At 38.1% G+C, this 25,866-nt stretch overlaps 1 protein-coding gene across 1 annotated transcript; it reads right to left on the reverse strand.

Annotated features, from left to right (window-relative positions):
• Window positions 1-207: 207 nt before the first annotated feature.
• On the reverse strand, window positions 208-25,519 carry SLC33A1 (solute carrier family 33 member 1). Its single transcript, XM_046674485.1, has 6 exons — window positions 24,325-25,519; window positions 9,203-9,393; window positions 4,989-5,173; window positions 4,602-4,719; window positions 2,338-2,553; window positions 208-1,210 (listed from the first exon to the last, which is right to left on the reverse strand). Exons 1-6 carry the CDS (start codon window positions 25,109-25,111, stop codon window positions 1,043-1,045), a joined length of 1,665 nt encoding a protein of 554 aa, XP_046530441.1. The 5' UTR covers window positions 25,112-25,519; the 3' UTR covers window positions 208-1,042.
• Window positions 25,520-25,866: the final 347 nt, after the last annotated feature.

The raw sequence follows: 25,866 nt of genomic DNA on the forward strand, positions 1-25,866 counted from the left end.
GTATAAAGTAATTGTGAGATCTTTCTCACTAGTAAAGTGCTTAATTAAGAAACATTCTTCCACCACATGATTTAATTTGTCAAAGGCACAAAATGTCTTTGTTTCTCTCTTTAAAGCATTAGTTTCTACAATTACGGTATTACTCATGTAAATTTTAATTAATCGAAAAGCTTTACTGTTTTTTCTCAGTAATAAAAAAAACACTACTTGAAGAAAAACGTTTTTTATTTTCAAAACTTTGCCATGAACATACATACCACACTAAATTTGATCCCTCATGAGCTGTCTGTGTGCCACAAAGCACTTATGACAAAAACATATGTAAGCTTTAAGGTAACAAGGAATCAAAATATCTTCCAAAAGAAAGGAGGCAGGGGAATCAATAAATTAAAAATCACAGCTTTCATTTTATAAAAAATAAGTCTGAATAATCTTCTTATAAATCTTTAATGCTTACAAAAGCAGGAAATACATTTAAAATAGTCTTTTTAACAGATTCATTAGTACAATGTGGTTATGGTCTGAAAAATAACTAAACTGGCATTTCAGTAGCCTACACAGAATTTCACCAATTTGCAATTCAAAATAAGATTTAATGGCCAACAAGGGCAGACTACTTGTAGCTCGTACCTGAACATCAAGCTCTATTCCATTTAATGTATTTTACCAAAATTTCAAATACAGCTCAACGTAGGTACTGATAACAATACTTGACTGCATGGTTACCCCCCATGATGACTGCAGTGCAGCTTAAAACATACTTTGGTCAGTAAATTAAAAACACATAAATCAAATAACAAGGCCAGAAGAGTTGTTTTAGGACCAATTTCCTGACCTTAAGTAAACTTTAAATATATCAACAAGGCAAGGAAAAGTATAATCAAATACACAGAGAGGTCTCTATTTTTTAACCATTTGGCATTTTATATTGATAATTTCCTTGTTTAAAATAATATTTTATACTCCTGTGCACTGACTCTTACAGCTCTCTGAATTAACCCAGAGTATGGTTACCTTTCTAGAATGTCCAGCAGTGAATGCACTAATTGCTCCTTTTGCACTTCCACGAAGACGGTCCTTCATCCTGTAGCTTTTTAAATTTTGGACCAAGAAAGAACCACCAACCAAATCCAATAAAAACACAAATAATGGACTCCACATAATAACCATCCAATGCTGTAACACACGAGCCACCAAGTTTTTTGCAAAGCTGTAAAAGTAAAATAATAATTATTCCACAATTTCAAAATGGAAGTATTCAGCAACTTATATGTTTTTACTTTGTAATTTAAAGGATTAGTCAAAATACTTTTGTTCAAACACTTTAAGGGGCTGACCCTGTGGTGGAGTGGTTCAGTCCACTGTGCTCTGCTTTGGTGGCCCAGGTTCATGGGTTCAGACCAACACCACAGGTCAAGCCATATTGTGGCATCGACCCGCATACAAAAAATAGAGGAAGATTGGCACAGAAGTTAGCTCAGAGAGACTCTTCCTCACCAAAAAAAAGAGAAAAAAGAATCAACATTTCATCACTTCAAATGGCAAAACATCTTAATGTATCTGAATCTCTCTAATACTACTAACAGGATGAAAAACCACTTTCAGCTCTTGCTGTACAAAATACTCATTTTCAAGATACAGCTTTTCATATTTGGAAATGTGAAGAAGTTTCCAATGAATCTACTCTAGAGGTGGGCTAATGTTACTTTGAAATAATTTATCAACAAACTACCAACCATTTGGTTCTAGTTACAATTGTTATATGAATAGCTAATGGAATTTCTCTTTTTCTATCATTATAAAACTTAGCTGTTAATTATGCTTTTATTAAGTGCCTATGGTGTAGGACAGTGACCCTCAAGGTGGAGGAGAGATTGCTCCTCCTATGCTAAGAAACACCTTCAAGTGAGCTACTGTTTCTTTTTTTTACTTAAAAAAAAAGATTTTGTTTATTTTTCCTTTTCTCCCCAAAGCCCCCCAGTACATGGTTTTGTATTTTTAGTTGTGGGTCCTTCTAGTTGTGGCATGGGGGACGTCGCCTTCAGCATGGCTTGATGAGCAGTGCCATGTCCGCGCCCAGGATTCAAACCGGCAAAACCCTGGGCTGCCAAAGCGGCGCGCACAAACTTAACCACTTGGCCACGGAGCCGGCCCCCATGAGCCACTTTCTGATCTGAGTGTGTTACAACCCTCAGTTATGATAGGAAAGGAAAAGATATGTAGATTTCTACACTAGAAACTAAGGGCAGATGTGATTTTTAAAAAAAGATATAGTATTCTAGAGGTGAAACAAGAAAATTAATATCTTAATATTGTCTAAAATTACAATGCACTTACCTCAACAGCATCAGGTGTTCGACAGTTCTGGTTGGATGCTCCTACACACTCCTTCACTGTGAGGGGATCTACCAGCCAGAGAACTACTGTAGAAGGCCAGTTTCCTCCCAGATTGGACACAGTATTTAAAAGGGTCATGTATGTTCCTCCAATAAGTGGATCACTAACTTTCGCATTGAAAGCCATTATGGAAACATACATGCTGTACAATGTAACCTATGGGGAAAACAGAAGCATCTTTAGTGTGATGAGACTTTGTAAAGCTGTAGTCTGAATTAAGGACACGGAAATCATAAACCTGAAAATAAATTTTCATGACCCTTTTTAAACTCAAGTCAACAAACATGTATTGATCACCCACTGTAGGCCAGATCATGGCAATACAAAGATAAGTAAGACACAGTCCCTCTGGCCCTTGAAGTATTTATTTCTTAGGCTTGGAAAATAGGGAATAAATAATTATGATGAAATGCAGTAAGTACTGTAAATAGAAGTATACACATCATGTTACTGGGGCCTAAATAAATGAGAGTTAATTCTACCCAAGAGGTCAAGGAAGGCTCAAGAGAGAAAATGACAGATGCAGTGGCATTGAGGGATGCATATAGCAATAAGCAAAACTCCATATTTGTATTATACTTAAATATACCATATGCACATGTATGCAAATATTTATATGCATGTATTATACATGTAATAAATATTCAAAGGAACATGAATATATAATTACATTTATATATATAATTTTCTTCTACATATATAGAAGAAAAATAACATTTCAAAATTTATGTAACAAACTGAAGAGACAGTTCAGAGGCAAAAAGTGCTTAACAGGCAAGAATTAACCTTCCGTGGGAACATGGAAACAAGTCATATTTCCAAAATAGCACTCCTTTGAATACTGTTCCATTGATGGTCATAGAAAGAAGAGTTCCAACATTAAATAAGACTCAGAAACACTAAGCTACACAAAATTAAACAGGTCCCTCTCACTGCAGGCCTTCTGAAAGCCTCTATGATACAAATTCCTTAAGGGCAGGATTTGGGCACGATTTATCACTGTCATATTTTAGTACTTAGAATGGTTTCTAGTTTGGAATCGGTGTCCACTTAATGTTTGCTGAGGAAGTGATCAAGATGATGCATAAAAAAGGGTTATGTCATGTTTCATTTCTCCAATTTAGTTGGTCTTGTACCTTTTTTCACAAAGCATCTGGTGATATGAGTTTCAATGACTACACTTTGGGAAATTCTCTAATGGAATCCAAAGCCAAACTCATGATTTTTGGACTACTCCATCATAGTTTTCCTTCACTTACACAGATGGTACAGTATTTACTAAGCTAAAGCACTTCTTTTAACTTTATTTGGTGCCTAGCATTAACTAAGTATGTGCAAAACAGAAAAAATTATATTTGACACCTTAGCCTCAATAATTTTACAAACATACAGTTAGTCAGACATAATCCACTATGGAATTCTCCTAAGTGATATAATTGTACGCAAAAAATTATTGAGATTACCTGGTAGCCATATTGTTACATTTCAGTTAAAAACAAAGTGAGGAGTTGGTAAATCTAACTTTCAAAGAGTTTAAACTAGGTTCCATGGAAACATCCAAAGTGAAACACGTTAGCAACAACTGCAGCTGAGAACAACGGTTAGTGCGGGGCATCTGCCATCCACTCGAATCACACGCCCCAGAACAGAACTCCATTCTGCAACAGTGGCCTGGGCGAGGCTAGGGCAAAGTGGAGATCCACTTCTTTTAGGGATTACGAAGATATTTAATAAAGAAAGAAAAAGCAGATTAACACATATCTTCCAAAAGCACAAAGACAAGTCATAACTTTCAATACAGAATCTAAACCAAAAACCTGGGACTTCTAACCCATCATTATTTCTCAATACTTTCAGAAAGAAAAAATATCAGGGATAGAAGAAAGAACCCAAATCTAGAGATCCACCGATGGATACTTAGCCAGAGTAGAGTTACTAGATTTGGAATAACTTCTAAAATGTAACAAATACTTGTTGAATGACCAAAACAACGAAATGAATGAAGAAGGAACTCTTCCCATAAACAGAACTCATGAAATCAAAAGCCACAAGGTTTAAAGTTCACCACCAAATAATTTCTTCAGTGTAAGACTAGTACTTCAATCTTAAAATTTATTATCATTATTTTAAGGCAACTGTGGAAAAGTTTCTTCTTTATTTTACATAGAATAGTTTCCTTCTTGAGAAAACCACAGCACGCTTACCTGATGTAATGCGTAACTCAGCAGCACTACAATGTAGTAATACGCAGGGAATCCCCCTTGATGCTCTACTTTAGGAGTCCACCAGACCAGCAGAGCATATTCTAATCCCAGCAACAATCTGCAGAAAAAGAAGGAAACATGAAATTGACTTCCATTTAGGTTAAAAAACAACAGCAAAAACAGAAATCTGTGTGCCTACTATCTGAAAGAAGCCTGTATCTAAAACCTGTTAGGAGGTTAAACAGAGATAGAAGTACATATAAATGACACTGAAATTAAAGATGCTTTTCAAGCCTTTTTCCGTATATACTCTACATACATTAGTGATACTGATGAACGTTCCTCATTTAACCTTTCTTATTTAGTAATGCTTTATTTTGTTTTTACCTGTAGGGCATGGCTTTGTAAAATATGTTTAGTGGCTGGGGACCTGCAGTGTATTTGCTGATAATCAGAGGCAATATTATCTGCAAAGGAACCATTGGAACTGCCAATAAGGCTAAATGTTCTTTGGGTACTCCCTCTTCTACCAATTTCAGTCCTGTTACTGCATCTGCTGCTGAAAAACCAATCTGCAATATAAAAACAAAAAAAATATTTTAATTTGTGACTTATGAAATATTTTCCTCAAGCACATGTAAGTTCTTCAAGAACCTCAATCTCATCACTGACCCGTGCCAGTTATAAGTAAGTGTCACATTATCACATCTGGGGCAACCACTGAGTTCCAGAAGGCACACTCTGCCCTATCATCGACCGACAATATTCAGTGAACACAACTGAATTCAGCACTCTTAGGAACTGCAGACAGCTTTAATCACAACTAAACTTCCATTCCGAGAAGTTTAATCTGTTCTGATAAACAGTGTCCAAATCCAAAATTACTGATTTGTATGTTTTAAGTTTAAAAGAAAAGCCTTTGACTCCAAATAACTCTGGTTAAAATGAAGAATCACTGCCACATATACACATTTTTGATGATTTCAGACTGGTGATAATTTCAAAAGTAAATCTGAGAAAACACTGTATCTGAGAAGTTGAATGAAATGCGGGGAAGAAAGAGTACAGTTAGATCAGTACTTAAAAATAACAACAAAGGGTAAGGATACTCAAAGTAGTGGGTAAAAGTTTGAGGTGAAATAAAATACTTGGTCTCAAAGTGTCTCCCTATAAATTAGTTTTTAATTACAAAAGGAAAAATAGTAACTTGATAATGGGTGAACAAAGTAATCAAAGTTAACAATAACAGTTAATGGGCTATAAGGGGACATGATATGGCTCCTGACCTAATTCCCTGAAGGTGTCACCATTTCACTTCTGTGGTATTCCTGCCACATATGCATACCCTGAACCTAAACATACAGAAATATTGGACAAACACAAATGGAAGGCCAGCCATTCTACCAAACAATTGGCCAGTATTCTTTAAACACGTACAGGTCATGAAGGACAGAGAAAGGCTCATACCAACTAAATGCAATGTGTGATCCTGGACTGGATCCCTGGCCAGAAAAAAATAAAGTTATAAAAGTTGTACATTATAATTAAAGATAAATCACTCTCAAATATTTCAGAGGAAATGTGTAATAGAGCACAAATTTGCAGAATAAAGAAAGTGGAGATAATGTTAGCAATTAAAGAATTTGGATAAAGACATAAGGGAATTCATTCAACTACATAAGTCAGTTTTCAGTAACTGTGAAATTATATCAAGTTAAAAAGAATTTTTTTAAAAAGAAACGATAAATACTATATACTTTAACTTCTTGGAATGGAGCCAAAGAGCTCCAAATTTCACCGTAAGAAAAAAGTTAAAGGTCAAAGATATTTCACTTAAGTCCAGAAAAGAATTTCACTTATATTTCACCCATTCTCTTTGTAAAAATTAGATATACAAACTGACTTCAACATTTACTTAGTCTTAAAAGAGGGAAAATGGGGGGCTGGCCCCGTGGCTGAGTGGTTAAGTTCGCGCACTCCACTGCAGGCGGCCCAGTGTTTCGTTGGTTCAAATCCTGGGCGCGGACATGGCACTGCTCATCAAACCACGCTGAGGCAGCGTCCCACATGCCACAACTAGAAGGACCCACAACGAAGAATATACAACTATGTACTGGAGGGCTTTGGGGAGAAAAAGGGGAAAAAAAAAAAAAGTGGGAAAATGGGAGATATTTATAATACACATATCTAACAAAAAACTCATATCCAGGATATATAAAAAATAAAAATCCTACAAATTTAAAGAAAAAGGCAACTCAGGACATTCAAATGGCCAATAACCATATGAAAAGGTACTCAACTTCTTTAGTCATCCAGGAAGTGCAAGTTATAACCATAATGAGATGCTACAACACACCCACTAGAAAGACTAAAATTGAAAAGACAAGATATGTGTTTTCGGGGCCGGCCTGATGGCACAGCGGTTAAGTTTGCATGTTCTACTTCTCGGCGGCCTGGGGTTCACTGGTTTGGATCTCAGGTGCAGACATGGCTCCACTTGGCAAAAGCTATGCTGTGGTAGGCATCCCATGTATAAAGTAGAGGAAGATGGGCATGGATGTTAGCTCAGGGCCAGTCTTCCTCAGCAAAAAGAGGAGGATTATCAGTAGTTAGCTCAGAGCTAATCTTCCTCAAAAAAAGACATGTGTTTTCAAGGCTGTGAAACAACTGGAACTCTTTGACATTGCTAATGGTGGGGAAAACTGAAACATCACTTTGGAAAACTGCTTGGCAGTATATACTATGCATTTCTTATGACCCAGCAATTGTACTCCTAGGTATTTATCCATCAGAAATGTGCACCTATGTTCACCAAAAGTAATGTACATGAATGTTCACAGAAGCACTATTCATAATAGTCCCAGAGTAGAAATAACCTAAAAATCTGTTGAAAGAATGGATAAATTGCAGCATATGCATACAATGGAATAATATAACCAATGCAATAAACAAACTATTGCTATAAATAACAATATGGATAAATTATACAAATATAATGTTGAGTGAAAAAATACAAGAGCCAGACATAAGAACATATACTGGGTATTCCATTTATATAAAACTCAAAAGGAAGGAAAACTAATCTATGGTTTTAAAAGTTAGGAGAGGCGTTTCTTTTGGTGAGGCTTGGTTTAAAAGGGGAGCACAGCATTCTAGACTCTGAAATTGAAGCACCTCTTTATACGTTGCTGTAGATAGCATAAATTATCATAATCTTTTAGAAAACAATTTAACAATTATATTCATTGATCCACTAAATGCCCATTTAATAATTTATTGGAAGGAAATATTCAGAGCATTCAAGAAAGATTCATGAACAAAAATATTCAATAGTGAATTTTTATAATTAAAAACCATAAGCAAATTAAACATACAACAGAAAATGATTGAGTAAATTATGGCACATCTATACACTGTGACAATTATACAGCTATTAAAAAATATATTTTCAACTATTATTCAATGATACAGGAATACGGAAAAATAAGACAAAAACAGATAAAAAATTACATATGGTCTAATCTAATTCTACTTTTAAAGTATTTGTGTTTATATAAATAATACATATTATTAACATTAATTTGCTGATAATTTATTGGTTGTACTTACATATATAAAGTATATGCACGCACACATGCACGCATGCGCACACAAACATATATATAAAGGGGGCTGGAAGGAAATACACCAAAAATGTTACCAGTGGCTACCTCTAAAGGATGTAATTAGATATTATCTTCCTTGAACCTTTTAGCATTTCATAAACTTGAATCTTAAGTTCCTAAGTTTAAACCTTCCTCACGTTTTTTTTAAAGTTTGATCCTCTCTATCACTAGAGAGGAGGAAAATCTCACTACTGCAAAAATGAAGCTACGACTTTTACTTCAGGGTTGTCAAAAGACAGACGTAAAGTGTTTATATAGATAGGGTCAATATGTAATATGAAAATCTTGTAAATGATTTCAGATTTTAGGAATATTAATTCCAACACTAGCAACAGCTCACTATACCAGAATATACTTACCTTCCTTCTAGTATAATGTCTTTAAAATGTTTTAGAACTATAAAATTAGGACATCTTAATACAGAAAACATACAGAACAAAATAAATATCACCAAAATCTTTGTTTATTTCTGATATATTTCCTTCCAACATTTGAAAAAATAATTCAACTGATTTTTAAATAGACTTCTAACATTCACAAATTTTCATATTTTTGTAAATCACATTCTAAGTAAATAATTTTACTACCTCTGACATTAAATGAATACTCATTATAACAATAGAGAGCTATTATTTTTTCAAGGCATTCATTTCCATACCAAGCATTAATAGCATTCATTAAATAAAATTCAGATTTATTAGAAGTACTTCAAGTTGGCACAATTCTTTTCAAGACACCAAGACATTAAGCTAATTTTGAAATTATATCTGATATCATCACACCTTTAAAACACATTTAATAAACTGAAAATACTGGTTTTTATTGCTAAATTCTAATAGTAGTGGGAAGGGACTTATAATATGAAAAGGCAAGGAAAGTATCCCCTGATATTGGTAATTATAACAGAACGCTAAATTTGCTTTATAAATCTCTTACCTTTGAAGTTAGAATTAGAAGGCAAAATGTCAGAACTGCTGGCATTTTTACAATTGCAAATAGTAGCTTGTAAGTATCTGAGATCCCCTGGGTTTCTTCTTTTTCAACAGATAATTCTTTGTTTTCTTTCTTCAGAAGAGCAACTAAAGTTGTTGTTATCAAAAATACAGTTCCCCAGAAAAAAAGGAAATCTGAAATTAAAAATGATTAAATCTGTAACTTTTGAAATGACATATCTTCATTGATACTAAGTAATTCTGTATATAACTTTCACTCAAGTAAAATTTGTGAAAAGAAAAAAAAATATTTTCTTGGTGGTGACATCAACAACATGGTGGAGTGAGCTGTTTCCTTTATCTCTCCCCCTTCGAAATATAACTAAATGGACATTCGCTGATCAATGGAAGATACCCACGCAGCACAACAGGAGGCGAGAGAGACCCATGCAGCTATACATCTGAAGGTGGATGGACTACCCCCGGGAGAAGGTGGAGATAGGTGAGCACTCTCTGGCCCCCTGGCAGCCCTGTGCAAACATGCAACTGCTCTCCTTGCTGGAGTGCCCCTAGCACCACTGTGGCCCCGAGGGTGGGAGAGTGCCTTGGCATGACTGTGGGAACAGGTACCGGCAGCCCTGAGCCCCTGCATGGCCACTTTCCCACTTGGTGGGAGAGCACACAGTGCCGCCACAGTCCCAAGGAGTGGCTCAGGCTCAGATGCAGTGGGGAGGCATCCCCTACCAAGCACAATGGCCGGTGCTGCCTAGGAAGAGACGATGGTGGATCTGTGCACTCAGGTGAACAAGTTCCCAGCTGCTGAGAACACCCATAGTACTGCTGCAGCCTCAAAGGTAGGAGCACGGTTTGCCGGGACTGTGGGAGCAGGCAGCAGCAGCCCTGAGCCCCCCCATGATCGCTTTCCCATTTGGTGGGAGAGCCCACAGGGCAGCTGTGGTCCCAAGGAGTGGCCCAGGTTCGGACAGGCACAGCTTCCAGTGACCACAGCAGGCTCAGAACACACAGCTCCTGCCCTCCTCCCTAGTGGTGGCAGGTGGAATCTGCGAGCAGATGCTATCACTATTCAAAGGCATAAATCAGTGCCATTAAATAGTATGAAGAGGTATGTTAATAATCCAGACCCCAAGGAAAAAGAAAAACACCCAGAAATCAAACCTGAAGACACAGAAATTTACAATCTAAATGACAGAGAATTCAAAATAGCTATCATAAAAAAACTCAATGTGTTACAAGAAAACTCAGAAACACAGTCCAATGAAATCAGGAATAAAATTAATGAACAAAGAGAATTCTTCACAAAAGAGGTTGAAAAACCATAAGAAATGCTAGAGAGGAAAAACACAATGAACAAGATACAGAAAAATCTGCAGTGCTTAAACAGAGCTGATATTATGGAGGACAGGATTAACAGCCTGGAGGACACAAAAATAGAAATGCTCCAGGTGGAGGAGGAGAGACGATTAAGACTAAAAAGAAATGAAGAAATTCTCTGAGAAATATCTAACTCAATCAGTAAATGCAACATATGCATTATAGTTATTCCAGAGGGAGAAGAGAGTAAGAAAGGAGCAGAGAGCTTGTTCAAAGAAATAAGACAGGGGAACTTCCCAAACCTGGGGAAGGAGCTAGAATTACATGTAAATAAAGCTAATAGAATTCCTATTTACATCAATGTAAAAAGACCTTCTCCAAGGCATATATTAGTAAAATGGGCAAAAGTAAATGACAAAGGAAAAATATTAAGGGCAACAAGAAAGAAGAAAATAACCTACAAGAAACCCCTATCAGGCTTTCAGTGGATTTTTCAGCAGAAACCTTACAAGCTAGCAGAGAATGGAATGATATATTCAAAATTCTGAAAGACAAAAACTTTCAGCCAAGAATACTCTATCTAGTGAAAATATCCTTCAGATATGATGGAGAAATAAAAACTTTCCCAGACAAACAAAAGCTGAGGGAATCCATCATAAGACTCCTCCTGCAAGAAATGATCAAGAAGGCCCTCACACCTGAAAGAAAAAAGCGTTTACAAAGCCTTAAGCAAACAGGTAAATAGGCAGAAAAACTCAGAAAACTGCACCTTTCTATGAGAACAGGTCAGGAAACAATTACAACATAAAAGATAAGAGGAAGGAAAGCATCAAAAATAACTATAAACACTTCAATTTAGTCACAAACTCACAACAAAAAACAGAATAACTTATCACAACAATAACTCAGAAGAGGAAGAGGAAAGGGATGGAACCTGCTTAGGCCAATGGAGATCAGAGGCTATCAGGAAAATGGACTATATCATCTACGAGATCTTTTATACAAGCCTCAAAGTAATCACTAAACAAAAAATCAGAGCAGAGCCACAATTCATAAATAAAGAGAAAACTCAGATAAACATCACAAAAAACAACCACCAAACTGAAATGGCACTCATAAATACAAGGGAAGAGAAACAATGGAAATACAGAACAACCAGAAAACAAGAAATAAAGTGGCAGTATTAAACCCTCAAATATTAATAATCACTTTAAATGTAAATGGATTGAATTCTCCAATCAAAAGACACAGAGTGGTGGGACGGGGTTTCAAACTTTCTTTTTCTTTTTGGTGAAGAAGACTGGCCCTGAGCTTAACATCTGATGCCAATATTGCTTTTTTTTCCTCCCCAAAGCCCCAGTACACAGCTGTATATCCTAGTTGTAGGTCATTGTATTTCTTCTATGTGGGATGCCTCCACAGCACAGCTTGATGAGTGGTGTGTAGATATGTGCCCAGGATCTAACTTGTGAACCCCAGGCTGCCGAAGTAGAGTGCTCAAACTTAACCACTCGGCATGGGGCCAGCACCTACAAGATCTTTTATAAAAACCTCACAGTAACCACTAAACAAAAAATCAGAACAAACACATAAATGATAAATAAGGAGAAAACTGAGAAAACCATCATAGAGAGGAACCAAACTGAATTAGCAGTCCAAAATACACAGGATGAGAAACAAGGGAAATACAGAAGCCAGAAAATGAGTGATAAAATGGGAGCATTAAGCCCTCATACATCAATAATCACTCTAAATATAAATGGACTGAATTCAACAGTCAAAAGACATAGAGTAGCTGGATGGATTCAAAAACAAGACCCAACAATATGCTGCCTCCAGAAAACACATCTCAGTTCTAAAGACAAACACAGGGTCAGAGTGAAGGGATGGAAGATGGTACTCCAAGCTAAACTCCAAGAAAAGAAAGCAGGTATTGACAAACTTATAGCAGACAAAGTAGACTTCAAGATAAAAAAGACAATGAGGGACAAGGAGGGGCAGTATATAATGATGAAAGGGACACTCCATCAAGAGGACATAACACTTATAAATATATATGCACCCAACACAGGAACATCAAAACACATAAAGCAATTCTTAACTGACCTAAAAGGAGATATTAATGACACAATAACAGTACAGGATCTTAACACCCCGCTTACATCAATGGATAGATCATTTGGACAGAAAGTCAACAAGGAAATAATGGAATTAAGTGAGAAAGTAGACCAGATTGACTTAGTAAATATATATAGAACACTCCATCCAATAACAGCAGAATACACATTCTTCTGAAGTGCACGCGGAACATTCTCAAAGATAGATCATATGTTGGGAAACAAAGCAAGCCTCAATAAATTTAAGAACATTGAAACCATATCAAGCATCTTTCCCAACCACAATGCTACAAAACTGGAAATCAACTACAAGAAAAAAGCTGGGAAACAGACAAATGTGTGGAGACTAAACAACACACTACTCAACAATCATTGAATTAATGAAGAAGTCAAAGGAGAAACTAAAAAATACCTGGAGACAAATGAAAATAAAAATACAACATACCAATTCTCGTGGGATGCAGCAAAAGCAGTCCTAAGAGGGAAATTCATAGCAATACAGGCCCACCTTAACAAAGAATAATAATCTCAAATAAGTAATCTTAAACCAAATTTAACAGGAGCAGAAAAAGAACAACAAACAAAGCTCAAAGTCAGCAAAAGGAGCAAAATAATAAAAATTAGAGCAGACAAAAAAGAAATAAAGGGGCCGGCCCTGTGGCCAAGTGGTTAAGTTTGCACGCTCCACTTCAGTGGCCAAGGGTCTCACTGGTTTGGATCCTGGAGCAGACACGGCACTGCTCATCAGGCCATGCTGAGGCAGCGTCCCACATGCCACAACTAGAAGGACCCACAACTAAAATATACAACTATGTACTGGGGGGGGTGGGCGCGGTTTGGGGAGAAGAAGAAGAAAAAGAAATAAAAGAAGATTGGCAACAGTTGTTAGCTCAGGTGCCAATCTTAAAAAAAAAGAAAGAAATGAAATAGAAACCAAAAACGACAGTAGAAAGAATCAATGAAACTAAGAGCTGGTTCTTTGAGAAGATAAAGTTGGCAAACCCTTAGCCAGACTTATTAAGGAAAAAAGAGAGAAGCCTCAAATAAATAAAATTAGAAACAAAAGAGGAGAAATTACAACAGATGTCACAGAAATACAAAAGATTATAAGAGAATACTATGAAAAACTAAATGCCAACACACTAGACAATCTAGAAGAAATGGGTAAATTCTTAGACCCATACAAACTCCCAAAACTGAATCAAGAAGAAATAGAGAATCTGAATAGATGAATCACAAGTAAAGAGATTGAAACAGTAACCAAAAATCTCCCCCCAAATAAAAGTCTTGGACCAGCTGGCTTCTCTGGAGAATTCTATCAAACATTCAAAGAAGATTTAATACCTATCCTTCTGAAACTATACCAGAAAATTGAGGAAGATGGTACAATTCCCAATACATTCTACAAGGCCAACATCACCCTGATCCCAAAGCCAGACAAGGACAACACAAAGAAGGAAAACTACAGGCCAATATCGCTGATGAACATTGCTGCAAAAGTCCTAAACAAAATATTTGCAAACCAAATACAGCAATACATTAAAAAGATCATACAACATGATCAAGTGGGATTTATACCAGAGACAGAGATGGTTCAACATCTGCAAGTCAATCAATGTGATACACCAAATTAACAAAATGAGGAACAAAAACTTCAGAATCATCTCAATAGATGCAGAGAAAGCATTTGATGAGATACAACGTCCATTTATGATATGAACACTCAATAAAATGGGTATAGAAGGAAAGTACCTCAACATAACAGACACCATATATGAGAAACCTACAGCCAACATCATACTCAATGGGGAAAAACTGAAAGTCATTCCTCTGAGAACAGCAACAAGACAAGGGTGCCCCCTCTCACCACTCTTACTCAACAGAGTACTGGAGATTTCGACCAGGGCAATTAGGCAAGAAAGAGAAATAAAAGGACTCCAAATAGGCAATGAAGAAGTGAAACTCTCAGTGTTTGCAGGTGACAAAGTTTCACTTCTTCATTGCCTATTTGGATTCCTTTTATACCTTTTTCTTGCCTAATTGCTCTGGCCAAAACCTCTAGTACTGTGTTGAATAAGAGTGGTAATTGTGGGCATCCTTGTCTTGTTCCTGTTCTCAGAGGGGTGGCTTTCAGTTTTGCACCATTGAGGATGATGTTGAACCATCCCTGTGTCCCTGGTATAAATCCCACCTGATCATGGTGTATGATCCTTTTAATGTATTGCTGTATTTGGTTTGCAAATATTTTGTTTAGGATTTTTGCAGCAATGTTCATCAGTGATATTGGCCTGTAATTTTCCTTATTTGTGAAAATTGTCTGGCTTTGGGATCAGGGTGATGTTGGCCTTGTAAAATGTGTTAGGAAGTGTTCCATCTTCTTCAACTGTTTGGAATAGTTTGAAAAGGATAGGTATTAAACCTTTACATATATTGTTCTATTCACAGCAACATGGATGAAACTTGGGGTATTATTTAAGCAAAATAAGCCAGAGAAAGACAAACACTGTATGATTTCACTCATATGTGGAAGATAAACAAATACATGGACAAAAACAGACTAGTGGTTACCAGGGGGAAGGGGGTTGGGGGGTGGGCATAAAGGGTAAAGGGGCACATATATATGACAAATAATAAATAATAAAGTACAACTGAAATTTCACAATGTTATAAAGCATTATGACCTCAATAAAGGAAAAAAGAAAAAAAATCAACACTTAGGTGACTATCATGTTCAAGGCACCGTACCAGGCACAGCAGATAAACAAGACAGTCCTGGCTCTATGAAACACACACTACATAGACCCAAAATAGACAGGGATGTTTAACAAGGAAAAGACAAGGGTTACAGACATTAAGTCTGTGTGAATGAAGTGAGAGGAATGAATCGGTTGAAGGACACAAGTCTATCACGTCATTTATTCAAGGAAAGTGCTAGGAGTGGGAGATGCTTTTCATATCCCATAAGATCCATTAGTCCTATTTCTTAAGCACCTAAGCCATTTCAGTTCTTTATTATGACAGCTTACACAACAAATAGATGATCATTCTAACTTCTAACTTTTATTTCTAAACTTACTAATGCTTTTAATCTAAGAATAGCCTTTTCTTTTCAATACTGTGACACAGAAGCAATTTCCTCATACACGTAGGTGCAGAATAGGGACACAACAAGAGTACTGTTTGGGTTGTTTCAGTGAAACATAGCTGGGCCACTAGCCATAATTTTGAACAAATTAAGCCAGGGAAGTCAATAATGTGCTGGAAAATTCTGCATAATAGCTAAAAATAATAGAGATAACAGAGACACCATTTATTGAGCGCATACCATGTGCCATCAGTGTGCTAAGCATTTTACATTCATCAGCTCCTTTACTACAACAACCCAATAGACCAGGTTATTTCTAGCCCCAATTCACAGATGAAGAAACAGGCTTAGAGAGGTTACCTTGACTGAAGCTACATTTTAAGTCAGTGGTAAAACTGTGATTTGACGCCTAATTCAACTAATTTCAAAATCTGGATCCTTAACCATTGAGAAACGCATCTTAGTTCGCCACTGCAAAACTTACTGGATAACCCTGCCTCAGTTTCTCCACTTGTAAAATAAGAAGAGTTGGCTAGAAAATCCCAGACGCTTTTTAGCTTTAACATTCTAGAATTGTACTCAGTTTTATATGTGTTTACTTTTTATTTTATTGCTCATCTAGCACAACTGTTCATGGAGCCTAGTCACCTTTTGTCAGAAACAAGTTCTTCAGTCAGAACGTTCCTCAGTCAGGATTTTCCTTTGTGTTTGGTCTTGCTCTGCTGCTCTGCTGGCTGGAGCTGATGACTACAGCTCGAACCTCATTTACGATAGAGGCATATAGCATGATTTGTTCAGACTAGTTTCACTCGTGTATAGACCAATTTCACCTTAGTATTTAAATGCTCCTCTCTTATATGTCATCTCATTTGATTTTCATAGCAAACTTGTAAGGCAGGCAAAAAAGACATTATTACTACATAGAGACGAGGAAAAGCAGCTCAGGATATTTAAATCTTTGCCAAATGTTAAATTATTAAGAAGCAGAACTTGAACCTAAATCTTTTTAATTAAAAAAATTTTTTTTTTCCTTTTTTCTCCCAAAGAGAGAAACAAGAGCCGTGCCATGCCCACGCCCAGGATTCAAACTGGCAAAACCGTGGGCCCCCGAAGCAGAGCGCGAGAACCCAACCACTCGGCCACGGGGCCAGCCCCTGAACCTAAATCTTCTGAATTTGGGGTTCATACTCTTTCCATTATTTTACACTGCCTATCTAGAGTTTTATTTTAATTAATGTTGAAACAAGAATCTACTAGACTGGCTAATTATTTAGCCTCCATAAGCCTGACCAAAAGCAAGGTTCTGCTATTCAAATTATGCAAATTCAAAAAGCCTAAATGCTTTTAAACATAAATGGAAATTTGTATTCTAGGTGAATTCTTTTCTCCACCAAGGGAAATTTATAATCAATTTTAGATATCAGAAGAAAAACATGAAACATTCTCAAATGCAAAGGTATCCATTTTAAAATACAGTAATATATACAAGTCTCACGATTAAAGTTCATCAAAATACCATCATAATTTCTAATGTTAATATAACAATTTAAGATTATTCTTATGAGGCTAATGTTATTTTTGCATTCTTAATTTCATCTGTGAAATGTGACAAATAATGGCTTGTTTACAGAATTTCATCTAGAATATTGTTCTCATTGAGAAAGCTTTTGTTTATCATTTGATTTCAATCTGCTGTTTAAAAAATCTGAAAAAAACTATATTACTTTTACTGTCACCAGAAATTTTCAATTAATGGTCTCTATATAAACGTTCAGTAAAAATTAAAAGTTTTCAGTTACATACTACTTTAAGGGTTCCAGTTCTCTAAGCAAAAAAAAAAAAAATTTAAATTTGCTTAGTATATTCTCCCAAATTTAATGAACATAATCTTCATCTAGAATTTAAAGTTCTTGATACCAATACCAGGAGAAAAAAAGAATAAGAACAAGTTAAACAGGTTTCAGTATTGTTTGCAGATTATTTCTAGTTTGCTTGTGCTTTGAGGATAACGTAACAGTACACATGAAAGAACGAAGCAGTGACAATGCATCATTCAGAACTCTAATTCAAAGGCTTTCCATAGCTCACAAGGACAAGAATGAAGCCAAGTGCAAAAAGAGAGGCTTAGCCACTACCACAAAATATATTCACAAGTTTTATGAATGCAATTAACATAAAACTGACCTTTAGACTACTGGCTATTGTTTATTAACATTGCTTTTATGCTAGAGAACATCCATAGACTGATATACGAACTACTATAAAGATATCATTACTGAAATAATCTAAATGTTTCATTATTAACATGTGGTTAATTTTGATTTATATAATTTATCTATAAAAGCATTATGCTGTATGTGTATGATCAAGATGTCAAAGTTAATGGTGAAGTTTCATAAACATGATTTTTTGAGCAAAGACTTGTCAGACAGACTAAATATTCTGAAGTGGCTACCAGATCTTACTTAGTACTCCCATGAATGCAAAGATTAAGAGCAAGTAACAATTCACCAATAACAAAGTAGTACATAAAATGAAATATGATAACATCAAATGCTAGCAAAGATGCACAGAAACTGAATTACTCATATATTGCTGGTAAGAAGATAAAATGGTATAGCCACTCTGGAAGAAAGTTTGGCAACTCCTTTCAAAACCAAAAGTGGACTTTACTATAAACCAGCATTTGCAGTCTTGGGCATTTATCTCAGAGAAATACTTATTTTCACGTAGCAAGTACCCCAAACTGGAAACTACTCAAATCTCCTTCAGTGGATGAGTGGTAAAATAAGTTGTGGTATGTCTAACAATGGAATACTTTTCAGCAATAAAAAGAAACAAATCAGTGATATATGAAACAGCTTGGATGAACCTCAAAGAAATTATGCTGAATGAAATGAGCCAATGTCCACAGGATACACACTACATGATTTCATTTATGTATCATTTCTGGAATAACATAATTATAAAGACAGAAAAGAGATTAGTAACTGCTACAGGTTAGGGATGGAGAGGAGGAAATGGGTACAGCAATAAAGAGGCAACACAAAAGAGTCTTGTGGTGATGGGGCCGTTGAGTGTTTTGCTTGTGGTGGTGCTGTCTATGCAAGGCTACACTTGTGATGAAACTGCATAGAGCTACATATGTGCACACACAAATAAGTACATGTATAATTGGTGAAATCTGAATAAGCTGTATGGAATGCATCAATATTAATTTCTTGGTTTTGATATTGTTAACAATGGCGGAGGCTGGGGGAAGGGTGCATGGGACTTCCCTAAACATTTCTTTGCAACCCCACGTGAATCTACAATTACTTTAAAATAAAAAGTTAAAAAAAATTAATGGGAAATTTAAGAATGCAACAGTTCTAAGACTGTGCTAGAAATCAGAAGTGCAAATCTCAAATACAAGACAATATAAAACAATCAAAAGAGAGAAATCTTTAGGTGTGCTGAAATCACATATTCTAGATTTAATTGATGACCACCGGTCTTCAGCCAGTGAGGAGTGTGTTGAAAAGTGAAGGGAAAGAATGAAATTTAAAAAAAAAATTCTTAAATGACACAAAACCAAGGAAGAGATGGTGGAAGGTAAGAACATCTTGCTTTTTAAATATGCATCTCATCCTTAAAAATGTTTCAGCATGCACTCTCACATATAATTTACATATTTGTGACCTCCTATAGAAACATATATGTATACATTGTAAAATATAAACCCAAAATTAAAATTTATGAAATGCTTTTTAAAAAAGAATGAAATTAAAGAACATGTATAACATGCAAGATTTATCCAAAATTATGTTTAAAAGAACAGGTGAAATCAGAGGTTTTATATTTTTCATTTTTAATCTTCTAGGAACAGAACATCTCCTTGTATGAGATAAATCTATTCTGCATTCTCAAATTAAATATAGTTTTCAAGAACGCTATAAATGAAAGTAGGAGACTGCTTGTAATTAGTGAGGCTCTCTGATTTTTTCATTGGTATTTACACAGTGAAGGCTAATTCAATAGGCCTCTAAATAAATTTCAAAAATTAGAAGTAAAATTCAGGGTAAGAAATATGCCAAATAAAATCAAATAATTTTTTTGGTTTACAATGTATTTTATAAATTGACTTTTCCACACAAATGCAATTCTGCAGTTCTTTACTGGACAAGGAAAGTACACAGTACCATTTCTCCTTTGCTTTGTTTTAAAAAAGAAAAAAGACTTTATGACCTTCCTTCGGGAGGGTGTGGGCTGCAGTTTTTGATACCTAATTCCTCCTGAAGTTACTAGCCCAACTTGTCCTCCACGTGTTTCACTTTACTACTAGGACCCAACATTTGAAAACAAGTTCAAATTTGCTCCATTTGTCTATATTGAGATGCAAGATCCACCAGATTTACAAACTTGTTCCATTCAAGGCAAAAGGGGAGCTAAACTCAAGGATTTTACATCAGAATCTTTGTATATTTACCCAGAGATTAGCTTTTAAGGTAATTTTTATTTTTATAAGTCTTACTTTTAAAATTATTATTCAGTAACACTAAATTTTTTTGGTGTACAGCTCTATGAATTTTAACACATGTACGAATTTCAAATCACCACCACCATAATCAAGCTACAGAACACCTCTATCACCTCCCAAACTCCCTCATGCTAACCCTAACCTTCCCTCACCCACAACCCCCAACTACCGATCTGGTCTCCATCTCTATAGTTTTATCTTCCAAGAATGTAACGGGACTGTTTAAGCCTAAATGTAGATGCTAAGGAACGTACTACTGCCTATATAAGAATAACTGGTCTATCTAGAAATGGGTCACTTAGTCCTGTCCAAATTCCAAGTAGCATTTCTGGTAGTGACATAAAATGTATTAATGAGTACTGCTTTAGAAAGCAAGACAAAAAAATTAGTCACTAAGTCAGAATTAATGGTCCTGCTCTCTTCCTAGCTCAAAGCATGAATGTCTTACAAATACTGTTTTTAAACTATTATCATAGTTTGATTAGTTCATACTTAGGGCATCTGTTTTTCCAAAGCAACACTTGCCTTTTCTCCAAGTGACTCCTGTTAAGTGTATGCTTTTCTATAAACAAACTGATTCATAAGCCCTCAGATGTTCAGCTCTCTTCTCTAGCATCAGACTATCCTGCTTCCTGTCCCCAAACCCAAAGATCCTGCACCCACCCCAGTCACTTTGTTGTTGTTGTTGCTGAGGAAGATTAAGCCTGAGCTAACATCCGTGCCAATCATCCTCCACTTTATATGTGGGTCACCACCACAGCATGGCTGATGAGTGGTGTAGGTCTGCACTTGGGATCTGAGGCCCTGAACCCGGGCCTCTCTGAAGCAGAGAGCGCTGAACTTAACTACTATGCCAAGGAGCCGGCCTTCCATCTCAGTGACTTCTGTTCACTATTGTTACCGTTGCTTCTAGAGAAGTGGGCCTCAACTACCAGTTCACAGGCTGGATTTGACCTAAAGATACATTTTATGAGCTAATACATGTTTTCAAAATTAGACAATAAACAAAAAAGGAATTTCCAGCTTCTCTTGAATACTCGTAAGATCTAGCAATCCTGGTATCCTATTGCCACAAGACAACAATGTACCGGAATTGAATCTCCCCACCTTTAGATGGGTATGGGTTTTTTAGGTCATCTCTACCTTTCCAATCCCTAGAGTCTTGGACCAGCTCACTTGACTCTTTTACATTATCCACCCCTCCATCATTTTGGTTTGCACACTTCCATACAGACTATAAATTCCTTGGGAGCAGAGAATTCCCAGGTCTTATACATCAAATTAGAACACCAATCACATGCCTACCACCAAACAGGCACTCAGTGCTAAGCAAATGAATGATATGAGTCACTCAAAAAAACAAAAGACCTTTAGTCTGTCACTTCTGGGCATCGGGCATTCCAGGAGCGGGCTGGTGTTTTTAGACATCAGCAATCAGAGTGCTACTTTTCCCTGGTAGAAAAGCCCAATCAGCACATATTATACTAAGGTTTTAAGGTTTTCCTTGAGGTATTTCCTGCCAACTGCAGGAAAAACATCAGATAAGGAGTCAGGAAACCTAAGTTGTAGGTATGTCTCTACCTCTAGCCTCTTGACCTCAGTTTCCTCATCTGTAAGAATGAAGGAGCTGAAACATGTTTTCAAGTTTATGTTCTTTATGGTCTAATCTCTATGTTCTCCTGGGTTACTTTCATCATTTCTTGCATCTCTTTTTGCTACTAAAGAGGCTTGAAAACCAAAGGAGGCAGGACAGAAAAAGCCCACTTCTGAGTTCAGGATGGTCCTGGATCCCCAAAGGTACCAGAAAGCCAACCTTAGTGTAATCAAGGTTTTGTTTCTAAGGGATTCTATTCTCATCCTATTCTTCCTGTTCTAAATTTACTATCTGTATTAATGCTTTCTGGAGGGTAAAAATTGCTCTTTCTCAATATATTCCATCTCCATGTATCTGTAACACTAAAAACAAAGTGTTAATCACAAGAACATATTTCAGAATTTTAAAAAATAAATATGCTTCTTTTTAATTTTCTGATTTTCTAAACATCTGTCTCAGTGTCTGGCTCTTTTATTACCTAAGTAATTATACTTCCTTTATGATTCTTCCTGTGCTCTTTAAATTCCTTGGAACTGCTGATTTTTCTTAGTTATACTCTTACTAAGTTCCAGAAAGTATAAGGCTATAAATGTGATATCTGCAGTCATAAAAAGGTGAATGAAAACGTTAGAACTCTTCTACTCTTAACGTACAGCTATTCAAAACAAGAAATCAGTGTAAATAAAACTCCAATGGCACAATTTTGATCTTCCCCTTGGGGAACAGTTGTTGCTAAGGGAGAATATAATTATACTGGCTCCTGAATGCATAACGGCATTCCCTAGAATGATATTTTTTCAATCACTCTTACATCATACTTAAAAGAAAACTCTAATTTACTTAGTAATTTAATTTCCATAGGCTCTTAAATCTTGATTCTCTACTGAGACTTTCCCATGTTACGTAAGACCCTATTTCATTAGTCCTTACTTGATATGAACAGTCCCAGTACAAAATGAAAAGCAAAACACCTAAGAAGCAACAACATGCTGATATGATACACGCACAAAGCATTTCAGGCAGAGAATTATCCACAGAGCAGAAGTGGGACCCCAGAACACTCAGAGACAAATCTGTCTAGGGGTAAAGCAGTATCTCTCAACCATTTGCGGCCTCAAACCAACTGTGGAAAAGCATAATCATCATTTCACCTGTAGCAGTGGCTCACCAGCAGTTTGAAGAGGTAGAATGGGGGTCCCTTACAGGGTGCAGGGGTGCGCAGGGGGTATGTAAGATTTCACAAGACGAGTAGCACAGTTGTGAGTTTCCCCTCCACTTTCCGAAGATTATGATATAACCCTTACACTTCCCTCATCACACATCTACCCTTCACATTTACCCTGTTGGGACTCTCCTAGTACTGGGAAGATGAGAGAAATTTTAGCTGTTTAAATTTCCAAGGAGAACCACCTAAATTCATCATCACTACCAGAATGAAGAATTCTACTATATTCCTGATGTTGGTTATTCCTGTTATTGGCGATTTTACTTCTGTGACCTAGTTGTTAGGAAAGTTAAAAAAAAAAAATACCCTTGGAGCACCTTACAGGGGCATGTATTTTACTCACGCAGAAAAAGGGGAAATTTTGTAGAACTTACACTCAATTTCCCACTTGATAAACTTCAGACTCTTTTTCACAGCAATTACAAGAAAATCTCACTAATTTGGCCACAACTTTTCTTTCAGACCATTTCCCAAACTCAGTCCCCACAGTTACGGCTTCAGGCACTTTGGGCCTCTAGGCACTGTCCGTATCTTTCTGTACTTGGCTGCCTCCATGCATTTTCACCTGGCGTTTTGCAATCTGGAATGCCACTTATCCACTTGAGGGAATCTTATAATTCAACAAGGTCAAATGTTACCTGACTCTCACAACCAGTTGATGGCTGGCAACACTGAGCTCCCTTAAAATGTGCATCTCTCCCATTCCTTGTGGGCCAGACTCTGCTTTATATACAGGGGTCCCTTAGAACTCTGTCACTTAGTCAACTCATTAATGTTTGAATGAATTAACCGTGTTCTATTCACCAAAAGGCTAGATGAGGACTCTTAGTATTAGAGGCAGAAATGGACCAGAATGATGGAGCTAGACATCTCAATTCAACAAAAGACAAAAGGAAAACGTAAACCACAGGAGTCAGGCTGTGTTCATGTCTTCACACTAGCCAGGCTTGTAAAAATGTGCATATGAGTATTAGGCAAGTACCAAGCGACCCCTGAGTTTTGTGTGCCCCTACACGACAATGTCACTGGATGGCTGCCTCTCCCTGCTCACTGCTGAGTGCTGACCCATTACGATTGCTCCAATGCAGTCATTCCGGTTGAAGTTCATTTTAGCGAATGGAAAACTTACCTCGGATCATCTCCCCTAAAATGATTTGTAGTAAACAGTGAGCTTCCTTCCAACGTCACACACTTAGATGAAAGGAGTCACAAACGTAAAAGAAATCTAACAGTATAATAGTTTAAATACACTACCTGAAAGAGTAACGATTCCCCTGGGTTGAGGCTGAAACCGCAAATATTTGTTACAAAAGTCAGCAGATTCCAGGGCCAAAAACAAAACATTGCCCAAAAAGTAGCCAGCTGTTTGGCCCACTGAATTGCAAGTAGAAGCATAACCCACGTTTTCCCGGGATAACATAGTTAACGCCCAGCCGTCCACAGCGATGTCCTGAGTGGCGGCCAGGAATTCAAACAAAAAGAACGCCACAGTGAGAGTAAACACATCGGGGGTTCTGCCATCAGTATTCCCGAGCAAACGGTCCACCTGAGTGGACAAATATATCATGAAGAGTCCCAGAACATACTGGGTCGGGACAAGCCAAGATTTGCGGCGACCAAAGTTCCTAAAGTAAACTGCATCAACCAAAGGGGCCCAGAGCAACTTGAGACTGAAGGGCCAAAAGACAAAACTGAAGAAGGCTTGATCGGTATAGCTAACGTTTTTACTCTGCAAGATGAGGGGGATGCTCCCCGCCAGGCCCAGCGGAATGCCCTGAAGCACGTAAAGAAAAAGCAGCAGCAGAATGCTGCTTAGTTCGGCCCGGCAGCTCCGGGAGGGCTTCGAGAAGTCCCCAGTGCCGGCGCCCTGCAGAAGAGCTTCTTTGTCCCCTTCCCCGCCCGCCAGGTCCGGGGGACTGTCATCCCAGGTGCCCGGCGGCAGAGGCCCGCTCCTCATATCCAGCGCGTGGGTGAAAGTCCCCGGGCGGCGCTGCCGACTGCTGTCCTTGTGCGAGACGGTGGGCGACATCTCAGAGACCATGCAGAGCCCCGCCTGCGGGCGGCCGGGGCTGAGCGTCTTGGCTGCGTCTAGCCCGGCCCAAGGCTGTCGCTCTGGACCAGGGCCTCGAGGGTTCAGGGAGGCGGCAGCGCGGGGCCACCAGCGCGCTCCTCGCTTCGGCCCGGAGCGCCGGGGCCGGGAGCCAGCGCCTCGGCTGGAGGTCCGGGCGATGCCCCGGCAGGTGCCCCCGGCAGCGGCGTGAAGGAGCCTGAGGCAGCCCGGCGCCGCCGCGTCGGGCTCGAGGCTCGCGGGGCCGTGGTGCTGCGCGGGGAACGGCCCCTAGCGGCGGCAAGGCCGGACGGCCAGCTTCCCAGCACCGCGCTGCCGCCGCCACCAGCGCGGCCGACAGCACTTGCTCCAGAAGACTCCGGAGAGACCGGATAACTTCCGGCCTCGCTCTTCAGGAAGTGGTCCAGGCTCAAATGAGTCCTCTCCCCGCTTCCAGAGGGAGCCAATCAGGACAGGTTCCCATGGCCGAGTTCGGAGACGACTCGCGGCAGGAACCCACATGACTAGCCGCTGGGATCTCCCGGGAGGATTAACGCGGGCGCACCGCGCGACGCGGGCTCTGTCAGCGCATGCGCCCGTCTGTCCGGCGTGGGCCTCGCTCATTGGGCCGGCGTGGCCACGTGAGGCGGTTGGCCGGGCCTGCGCGGCAAGTGCTCAGCGGGGCGGTGGGGCGGGGGCGCGGTGTTGCGCGTTGCTGTGGGCGGCCGGCCAACTCCGGAAGATGAGTC

Source organism: Equus quagga, chromosome 1 (genome assembly GCF_021613505.1).
Source record: "Equus quagga isolate Etosha38 chromosome 1, UCLA_HA_Equagga_1.0, whole genome shotgun sequence".
In the NCBI taxonomy this organism is placed as follows: Eukaryota; Metazoa; Chordata; class Mammalia; order Perissodactyla; family Equidae; genus Equus; species Equus quagga.